General features: G+C 33.9%; 1 protein-coding gene across 1 annotated transcript in view; it reads right to left on the bottom strand.

Moving 5' to 3' along the window:
* Nucleotides 1-1,959: 1,959 nt before the first annotated feature.
* ZBTB41 (zinc finger and BTB domain containing 41) overlaps nucleotides 1,960-11,546 on the bottom strand; it is a 43,320-nt gene continuing 33,733 nt past the window's right edge. The window contains exon 11 of the mRNA XM_032422189.1: nucleotides 1,960-2,895. Within this exon, the coding sequence (XP_032278080.1) occupies nucleotides 2,240-2,895 (656 nt within the window). The 3' untranslated portion in view covers nucleotides 1,960-2,239. The remainder of the gene's footprint in view (nucleotides 2,896-11,546) is intronic.

The raw sequence follows: 11,546 nt of genomic DNA, 5'->3' as shown, positions 1-11,546 counted from the left end.
AAACCAATCCTACAATCAAATTATATATTTAAAGCATTAGGAAATTATTATTAAAATAATCCTAAAGTAAATACCTTCAAAAAGCAAAGTATTCTTTTCAATGTGAAAATGCAACACCTTCTTTCTTTCTTGCTACCAAGCATACAATATACCATACAGACACATACATATCATCTGCCTTTTTATAAGTCCAAACTTTTCTATGATGGTTTATATGTAAGGCAGGGTATACTTTTAGGTATTATTTCGTCTCATTACAGGAAGTTTTTTAGTTAAAAGTCTTGCTGGTCTTTATGATAAAAATCATAAAGATCTGTATTTTTAAAAGTCAATTTGAAAGACTAACAGACTAACAATAGTACCTCATATAGTCAAGTTCAATCATGTAAGTACCCCAGATATAACATTTCCACACAAAAGTAAGAACCTTTTAAAAAGAAGAATACATTAATTATATCTACTGGTCCTAGATTAATTACAACCAAACCTTGACAAATGAGGCAAAATTCAGGTCGGTTTTGTTACTTATATGAGCTACTTTGGTTAACTGCCTCAATCTCAACATTTTTTCTTCTTTTGTTTTATTGCCACTAGTATGGTGAATGTTCCTCTAAAGTACCTTCATTTCTTAAGTGCTTCAGCAAACAAGTTTCCCCATTATTAAGTGGTTAAATTTTATTCATTAAAACTTCATTATTTTATTTGTGATTTTTTTCACAAGGGCTGGGCCAGACTTTACAGTTTACACACAAAAAAAAGTGCTTAAAGCAATTAGGAGTGTAAACAAAACTGAACTAGAAAACTCTTAAAATTGCTATTTTCCAGTAGTTTACATACAAATGACATGCTAATAATAAATCAACCCTGCCTATTCTAATCCTTCAAGCAGCTCTACTAGGAAACATTATCCTAGCTTAAGTTTAAATTGACTTGAAAATATGGAAAGTGCACATCTTTAAAGGTATTTTATAATTTTGACTGACTTTTTCCTCAATTAATTTTTATCAGTGAGGTTTTTGCTCTAACTGCTATTTCCTTTCACCAAGTCCTCAACTTTTATCTCCTACAAAAATAAAAATCAAGGATAATTACAGACATTAGGCTTCTGTGAAAAGCAAAATAAAGATCTAGATTACATGTAAATCTGTATACAAATAGTGGTTCCCTTTAATTAAAGTAAACATTAAGTTTAGTTAGGCATGAATTTTATAATTTGTTTGGCACCTTCCCTAACAATTATATATGAAATACCTAGTTCTGTTTCCCACAATTTTGTTAGCCAAAGTAAATGAGACCAAAAGTAGCATGTTAATTAAATTTCATTGATTAGTTATAATTGCCCCTCCTTTAGTGAGATGAAGATACCTGGTATGATGTGTTTTTGATGTTTCTTAAATGACAAAATATAAAAGATGAACTTACCTTCAAAGCTATCTAGTTAAAACTGTCATAATTTGTCTTTAATACATTTTCAACTTGTATAATTTAATGCCTATACATTAAAAATTTGTATTTCTTACTCATAATAATTGAAGCATAGGCAAAAACCAATCATTTGGAGAATTATTTCAATTCTAGGTTTCATTTAACAAGCTAATCTTAATTAAGTTAGCTTTCTGGCTTTGAGTTTGTCAAAAGACCAAAGGATTAATAATAACCTAAAATTAGGGCCACATAAAAAATAAAAAACACAGAAATATCCAAGACTTCCCTATAAATTTAAATTCCTAATTTCAGTTTTTTAAAATGTGGAAGAAACAATAATGAATCTTAAGTTAGGATAAGGAAGAGTTGTAATTATCAGTGTACTCTTATATTCTTTCTTAAAGGCTACATGGTCATTAAGCTCATTTAGAAGATGGTGAAGGGAGAAAAAAGGATCGAAACTAAACAAGAATAAAAATTTCCATGGATAATTAAGAACAAAACCAAAAACAAAACCATAAAGTCAACAGCCAGTAATTTTGAAAAGTTTGAGAAACCATTAAAAATTAGCACTATGTCATCTTTAAAAATCACAAAAATGTCATTTCAAATATTATACCTCAAAATGTGTCCAAATATTCATTCATATGTTCAGTAAACAGATATACATATTTTTCTTGATTTGAAATGGTTCTGAGGACTGGAGAAACTAGAGAAAATGAAAAAATAGCAGCCTTACTAATTTAAAAGCCATCAGTCTAGGCTACCATTAGCACATAACCATCAAAAAAGTCTGTGGAATGTTTAGATTTACTCATGAGTGATGCTCATTATTAGAAATACTTTGTACAGCAGTAGCATTATCGAGGCCTAGTAATGTTCCAAGATAAGACTGTTCTCTAGGATCTAGCATTTGTTCAGGTCGTACTGGATGAACTATATTTGCAGGTTGAGGAGTGAGAGTATACTTTTCCAGAAAAGCTAAATCAGCTGCTCGGGGGTAATCAGTTGCTTGTGGCTGCGGCGACAAGATCTCATGAGAAGGTGGTGGCAGCGTGGTTGTATGACGCACCAGATCACTCTGAGTGTCCGGCATCTGAACTGGAACCAATGTTACTGGAACACACACTTCAGCAGACACATTCTGTAACAAAGTCTTGGCTTCTGACTGATAAACTTTGGGCTGGTCCATATATTGTTTTGTTTCTGTTTGAAAGATTTTATCATCAGATGAGTATTCTACTGGCAAAGATACAAGTTTTTCCTCAGAAGTACTGAGAGGATCGTCAGGAGATTTTATGCCATGAACATGGTCAATGTGGTATTTCAGCTTGTCTTTCCGCTTAAATGTTGCATTACAGTGCTGACAGTTGAAAGGTCGGGCATCAGAATGAATAACCAGGTGTTTTGTTAAAGTTTTCTTAATTCTAAAAGATTGATTGCAAATTTGACACTTGTATGGTTTTTCACCTGTATGAACAAAAATGAAATTAAGTGTAAAATGCATTCGCTTGGTAAGACAGTGATTTAAAGTAACACATTTTCCACACGAATACTCACAAGAACTTAATAAAAGCAGTGATATTATATGTTATCACAATGAAGAGAACGGGCTCAAACATTAAAAAGATCCGGGTTTGAATTCTAGCTGTACCACTTCCAGTCAAACCTGGAGCAAGACAGTTTCTAAGCATTGTTTCTTCGCCGGTAATATGGAATAACAATAGTACCTACATCAGAGTTGGTAAATGGATTGCATGAGAAAATGAGTAGTGCTTAGATCTGTACCTGGCATAAGAACTTAATGGACCCAAACTATTATTATTGCTTTCTTTTACTCCTACTACAGCCCCTAAAAAAGTTGTAAAACCAAAACATCTGATTTCCTCCCACACAAGAAGGGCAAAAAGTAAAACAGGAACTCTGATTAACCACGTTCTTAGAATCAGGCTAAGAAGTAGTTATACTTATGTCTAGCCTGAGGTTAACATAAGGAGAGTTGATCAGGGTAAAGAACAAGGAAACTGGACTAGTTTTCACTTCTTTCTGAGTCAGGTTTCCACATTGTAGTTTTGGGTTTGTTTTTGTTTTTGTTTTTTTTAAATATGAAACATTATAAATTCCTACGTTAGCCAATGTGATGGGCAGAATAATGGCCTCCCAAAGATGTACACATTCTGGGAGCTATAAATATGTTATTTTCCATGGCAACAGGGACTGTGCAGATCTGATTAAGATTAATGACCTTGAAATGGGGAGATTAACTGGATTATCCAGGTGGGCCCTATTTAAACACATGAGTCTTCAAAAGTGGCTGCTAACTGAAGAAGAATGGGTCAGAGAGATGCAACAGGAAGAGAATTCAACCCCTGCATTGCTGGCTTTGAAAATGGAAAAGGGGCCAGGACCCAAGAAATGTGGTGGCCTCCAGAAGCTAGGAAAGACTCTCAGCTTACAGTAAGTAATAAAACTAGAACCTGGGTTTTGGTCCTACAGCTTAAAGAATCAGTTCTACCAATAAGACAATTGAGAAGGAAACTGATTCTTCCCTAGAGCTGCCAGAAAGAAATGCAGCCCTACCAACAACTAGATTTTAGCCCATGTCAGATTTCTCACCAACAGAGCTGTAAGATCATACACAATTATACTGTTTAAGCCACTAAGGTCGTAGTAATTTGTTACAGCAGCAATACAAAACAAATAAATCCAGACATACAACTGTACAATAGACACAAAGGCACATATTTTTAAAGCTAAATGAAAAGATTTTATATTAATTGTTATACTGGTTTGTTGATAGCACTGTTTTCTTCATCTTTCCATTTAAAACAAGGCCAATTCTAGAAAATTAAGAGAATTGCATCTTCAAGTTGAGCCACTAATATCAAACAATTAATTATTTGTTAAATATTATTGCTTAATTGTTATTTTGTAGACCATTAGAACTTTTAAATCCCAGTGAAGAAAATTTATACAGACTGGGATGCTGGTTTCTGGTACTATTAGATTTCTACTAGTTTCTAGACTAATATCATTACTGATGTCACTAAAGAAGAAGTAAGACATGAAGTAATACATTATATAAAGGGTTAAGATTCCTGAAAAGATAGTATTTGCAACTGTGTATAGAACACACTGTATCCAACATTTGATTTCACCTGAAATACCTAGAATCAGGGACAGTATGAAAAAGCTTATAAAAGACTGTCCTGAAAAACAAAATTACACTTCCAAAATGCAAGAACTATAAAGTTCTTTCTATAATTCCTGGCATCAAAACCAGTCACACCAGGAGCTTTTTACCTAGCACAGCATTATTAACACCACCACCAAGCACAGAATTTATTTTTAAAGATAAAAGTATTGGTTTTAAGTGTTCTCCTTCGGCACAGTACTAACCATGATAGTTTCTTAAGCACATTCATTAAGAAGCTTTCATAAAGGACTTAAAGTCCTAGTCAGTCAGTTCCAGTGTCCCACAAATACTTTTAAGAAACTGGGACCCAAACAGGCATATTTCTTTGAGAAGTTTCTATGGTTATTTTAAACAAATGTCATTTTCCAATATAAAAATCAATTTAGGTTTGTAAAAAGATAAAGATCCACAAAGGAAATGTTGATATTATTATATTTAAAAAGTAAATCTAGAGTGCTTAAAGATACATAGTGAAAAGGGTCAACAACTATGAACTTAATGAAAAGAGGAATACATATTAAAGAACCATGCTTTCTACAGCAAGTCTTTCTGTAGCAAAATTACCTATTTGATAATAATTCAAGCTAGATGCATCTCAATTTCATGTATCAGAGACCTAAGGAAACAAAGGAAATGTCTCTTGCAAGATATGTAGAAAGGAGTCTATTTTTTAAGAGTAGGAGTAGATAAAACAATGCTCAAAGAAATGTAATCTATTTCTCAGCTAAAATCATAGTAACTTATGAGTTTTTAGAATTAAAAACTGTTGGGGCGCCTGAGTGGCTCAGTCGGGTAAGCATCCGATTCTTGATTTTGGCTCAGGTCATCATCTCAGTCATGAGATTGAGCCCCACATCAGGCTCCGTGCTCAGCGCAGAGTCTGCTTGAGATGCTCTCTTCTTCTTGCCCTTTGCTCCTCCCCCCACTCATGCTCTAAATAAATAAATAAAATAAAATCTTTAGAACTAAAAAAGTCTTCCAGTGGATCAGTTATGTTTAGATTTTAAAAACTAGTATACGAAAATAGAACTCGAGAACTTCCATTCAGATTTGATGGAGTAGTTTATGTCACACTATGTCTCTTGCTGGTGAAGGGGAAAAGATACAAGATTTTTAAAAACTCAAAACAATCTACTCTTTAGAGGCACTGAAGTACAAACAAGGCAGCCAGGACGTAAAAGGCCAAGGTTCTGGAGACACAGGAAGATATGGAGGTGTTTTCTTTTCTCAGTGCACTTTCAGATTTAAAGTATAGGGAAACAGAGGCCAAGTGGCAGCCGAGGGCTTGATGACATTCCACTGGAATGGAAAGATAAAAGCTGGAGTTTGGAACTACCAAGGATTTAAGGGGTCAAGAGCCTGGAAAGAACAACAAAGAAATGAACAAAAATGCCTCTATTTTTCAACTCCCAAGATGAACATTTGCTGGATGAGACAGCTAAAAACCAGAGGCTGGGATACTGAAGGTTTGAACAGATACTGCAGCAATCCCAATGGTACTGCGGAGACAAAGATTGGAGTTTAAGTCTCACCAAAGTGGGGAGACTCTGGTACAAACATCATACTTCAGTTGCGACCCCAGAATGATGATGAACTAGAAGAAAGGTAGAGTAGAAATAGACCAGAAAAGATCAATGCCATCTCAGTCTATCTGCTTGTGAGAAAATTAAATATATCTGGGAAAAAATACAACTTCAGGGGCTTCTACAATTTTTCATTCACAAAATCTAAAGTTCAATTCAAAACTGTCAGGCATATCAAGAAACAGAACCAAATGGCCAAACGCCAAAAGAGGGAGGAAAAAAAAAGATAACAGATACACCTAAAGGTAAAGAAAAATTATGTAAGACCTGAAATACTGAGTATGATTAATATGTTTAAGAAAACACAGAAAAGAGAATTTCACCACAGAATTGGAATCTATTGGGAAAAAGGAAATTCTGGAACAGATAAATAATTGAGCAATTCGGTAGATGGATTCAGTAGCAAATTAGACACTACAGAAGAAATAATCAGTATAGTGGAAAATGGATCAATAGGAATTATCCAAATAGGAGCACACAGAAAAATAGGATTGAAAATACAGAAATATGCATGGGTGGCTCAGCTGGTTAAGCATCTGACTCTATTTCAACTCAAGTCATGATCTCAGGGTCGTGAGATCAAGCCCTGTGTTGGGCTCTGGGCTGGGCATGAAGCCTGCCTGAAATTCTCCCTCTGCCCCTCCCACCAGAATGCACATTCTTTCTCTCTCTCTCTCTCTCTCTAAAAAAAACAAAACAAAACAAAATAGAAAGAGCATGAGATATATATATAAAAGACAAAGTAAAATATCTAACATACATAAATTGGAATCCCAGAAAAAGGAGAGAGTACAGAGCAAAAGCAATATATGAAAGACAAAATGGCTGAGAATCTTCTTAAACAATAGAAAGACATCTCAAGTCACAGATGCAGTAAGTTCTACAAACCTCAAAAAAAACAAAAAAAAAAAAAACCCTAAAGCCAAAAAGCACATCTGGGCACACTATAATAAAACTACTAAAAATCACAGATAGAAAAATCTTAAAGAACAACCAATTAAAAAGAGACATTTCTGGGTTGCCTGGGTGGCTCAGTCGTTAAGCATCTGCCTTCGGCTCCGGTCATGACCCCAGGGTCCTGGGATGGAGCCTCGCATCGGGCTCCCTGCCCAGTGGGAAGCCTGCTTCTCCCTCTCCCACTTCCCCTGCTTGTATTCCCTCTCTTGCTGTCTCTCTTAAAAAAAAAAAAAAAAAAAAAGAGGCATTTCCTTTAAATGAGCAACAATAAGAATAACAACAGTATACTTTTCAACAAAAACAAAAGAAGTTCAAAGAGGAAAAATGACATATTTACAATGTTGAAAGAAAATTAACTACTAATGTAAATTCTATAGTCAGGAAAAATATTCTCCGTAAAGAAAAATAAAAACATTTTCAGATAATCAAAACCTATGAGAACTTGGTGCCTAGGCACCAAAGGAGTTCTTCTTGCATAAGGAAAAAATTCCAGGTGGAAAAATGCAAATGCAGGAAGTAGTAACAGTAATGGGCAAATATATGGTTAAAAATAAATAATATGAGTTATTTAAAACCAGAAAATTATGTCTTATGTAGTTTAAAGTATATGTAGAATTAAAATACATACCATGCATAAAAGGTGAGAGCTAAGGGTATTGTAAGGTCTTTGCATTGTCTAGAAATTGATAAAGAACTAACTTAAGATAGACTCTAATAATTTATGAATACACATAGCAATCTTTAGGGTGACTACTAAAGAACAATGCAAGAACATACAACTGACAAGCTAATTGAGGGGAAAATGTATAATAAAAATTCTTCATGATTACAGGAAGTGAAGACAAGAGAAAGAAAGCATCAAGGAATAGATGGGACCAATAGCATGACAGATTTAAACCCAAATAAGTATCATGTAAAATTTTAATGACTAAACACATCCCAATTAAAAGAGATTATCATAATAGATAATAAAACGATGCTCCAAAGACACACATCTTAAATACAGGTCCACAGAGGGATTGAAAGTAAAAAGAATAAATATACATTGAGATCAGTAACATAAAAATACTTAGAAAAACCCCAAATATTTAGGAATTAAGTAATACAATTCAAAATAAGCCACTAATGAGAGAATAAATCAGAACAGACATTAGAAAATACTGTAACTGAACTATAATGAAAACATGAACCATAAAACAAAATGTGGAATCTAACTAAAGGAATGTTTAGAGGGCAGCTTAGAACTTTAAAATATATAGAAGAAGAAAAAAGAAAAAAAAAAAAGAAATGCTAAAACTTAGTAAGTTAGGCATGGATTTAAAAAAGCTAGGGAAAAACAGAAATTAAACTGAAACAAAATTAAAAAAAAAGAAAAAGCAGAAATGAAATTAAAAAACATGTATAAAGAAGGGAAAAATCAAAAAAAAAAGGGGAAAAATCAACAAATTCCTAGTCACTGAAAAGATACAAATATGGTAACTTGAATTCTGCTGATAGATTTTATATTTTAGATTAGAATTCTTTAAAAATAAAAGATAAATAAAAATTTGACAGCTCTGTAACTATTAAAGAATCTTTTATTGAAGTTCAGAGGAACTTATCAGTGAATTCCTCCAAATATTAATAAGGAAATAATGCCAACTTTACATAAACTCCTCCATTTCATTTAAAAAGATGTATTATTTCCCAAATCATTTTTTGAAGCCAGCAGAGTCATAATAACAAAACCTGTCAGGGACATTACAAGGGGGGAAAAAAAAAGGAATACGTCTAATTAACATAGACAAAAAAGAAAAAAGATACAAAATACAAACTAAATTCAACTATATAGTAACTGGAAAATAAATAACCCCAATATGTGTTTATTTCAGGAACGCAAGATCTAATATTAAAAAATCAATCAATGTAATTTATCTCATTAATAAGGGAAAAAGATATGATCACCTCAATAAATGCAGAAAAAAATCTGATAAAATTTAATACCTATTCATGACACTCTAAATAATTTAGGAATGGATGGTAATTTATCCGATAAACAGTATCTACAAAATATATAGAAAACATCATACTTTTTTTTTTTTTTTAAAGATTTTATTTATGTATTTGACAGAGAGAGACACAGCGAGAGAGGGAACACAAGCAGGGGGAGTGGGAGAGGGAGAAGCAGGCTTCATGCAGAGCAGGGAGCCCGATGCGGGGCTCGATCCCAGGACCCTGGGATAATGACCTGAGCCAAAGGCAGACGCTTAACGACTGAGCCACCCAGGCGCCCCACATCATACTTTTTTTTTTTTTAAAGATTTTATTTATTTATTTGACAGAGGAGAGAGAGAGAGCATGAGCAGGGGAAGAGGGGCAGAGGGAGAGGGACAAGCAGACTCCCCGCTGAGCAGGGAACCCGATGTGGGGCTCGATCCCAGGACCCCAGGATTATGACTTGAGCAGAAGGCAGATGCTTAACTGACTGAGCCACCCAGGAGCCCCAGAAAACATCATACTTAATTATGAAATATTGAAAGCTTTTCCCTGAAGACTGCGAATAAGACAAGGATGTCCACTAGTCAGTATTTCTAGTCATATACCACTGGTGATGTCAACCAAACAATAAGGCCAAGAGAGAGAAAAGGATTTGAAAAGGGAAAAATTAAATTGTCACTATTCACAGATGGCCAGTTTGTATGCTTGGAAAATCCAAAAAGAGCTAAACTACAAAAATAAGAGAACTTATAAGAGAACTTAGCGAAGTTATTGGATAAAAAGTCAATATACAGGGGCGCCTGGGTGGCTCAGTTGGTTAAGCAACTGCCTTCGGCTCAGGTCATGATCCTGGAGTCCCAGGATCAAGTCCCGCATCGGGCTCCCTGCTCAGCAGGGAGTCTGCTTCTCCCTCTGACCCTCCCCCCCTCATGCTCTCTATCTCATTCTCTCTCAAATAAATAAATAAAATCTTAAAAAAAAAAGTCAATATACAAACTCAACTGCATTTCTATACATCAGAAACAAATACAAATAAAAATACAATTTATAATTTTGCACAAAAACATCAAACATCTAGATATAAATCTAATGAAAATGTGTGAGATATCTGCACTAAAAAGCTATAACATCTTTTTTTTTTTAAGTAGGCTCCATGCCCAATGGCAAACTTGAATTCATGACCCTGAGATCAAGAGTCACATGTTCCACCAAATGAGCCAGGTACCCCCCAAAACTATAACATCTTTGAAAAACATTTAAAAGAACTTAAGTTAATGTAGGGATTGTTCATGGATTGGATGATTCAATATTATAAAGTAATCAATTAAGGAAAAATTGACTATATATTCAATGACATTCTAATAAAATTCCGAGCAGGTGTTTGTGTTTGGAAATAAGATGTTTCAAAATTTGTATAAAAACATAAAGGAACAAGAATAATAAAGACACCAAATAGAATAAAGTTGGATAATTTACAGTACCAGATATCAAAAGCCATAGTAATTTATGTATAGCAATGGTGCAAGGGTATACAAATAATACAAAAGAACTGAGCAAAGCCCCAAAACAAACCACACATATATGATCACTTAATTTAAATCAAATACGCCAATGAAATGCTGTTAAGGAAAGGATGGTCTTTCCAATAAATGGTGCTGGGGTAACTAGATAGCTACATGTAAAAAGAAAAAAGTAAAAAAGGAACTTTGACCTTTACCTAATAATGAACACAAAAGTAAATTACAGAAGGTTCATAATCTAAATATGTAAGTTAAAATAGATCTTCTAGAAGGTAACAGAAAAAAATATTAACAACCTCGGAACAGGCAACAATTTCTTAAAGAGGATACAGTAAGAAACTAACTAGAAAAAAAAACCTGATACATGACTTCTATAAAATTCAAAAACTTCAGTCACTGAAAGATACCATTACTAGAATGAGAAGAAAGCCACAGAGTAGAATGAATCTGCAATTTAGATATCCAACAATGGACACATATCTAGAATACAGACATAACTCCTACAAATCATTTAGAAAAAGACAGACAATCCAGTTTAAGAAAATCAGCAGAAGAATGAATCAGGTATTCCAAGAAAGAGGGTATTCAAATGAGTATATGGGAATGTGCTCAATATCATTACTTTCACAGAGATGCAAATTAAAGCCACTTTGAGACAGTGCTACATATCCATCAGAATGGCTTAAAAAAAAAGACAGTATCAAGTGTTGGTGAAAACATGGAGCAACTGGAATTCTCATAAACCATATACTTACTGGATGGAATGCAAACTGGCACAATTACCTTGGAAAACTATTCAGTAGTGTCTACTAAAGTAGAACATATGCATATCTTATCAGCCAACAATCCCGTGGCAAGGCATATACACAAGAGAAATAAATGCATATG

Source organism: Phoca vitulina, unplaced genomic scaffold, assembly GCF_004348235.1.
Source record: "Phoca vitulina isolate PV1807 unplaced genomic scaffold, GSC_HSeal_1.0 scaffold26, whole genome shotgun sequence".
Classification (NCBI taxonomy): domain Eukaryota; kingdom Metazoa; phylum Chordata; class Mammalia; order Carnivora; family Phocidae; genus Phoca; species Phoca vitulina.
This window is presented reverse-complemented; position numbering and strand designations above follow the sequence as displayed.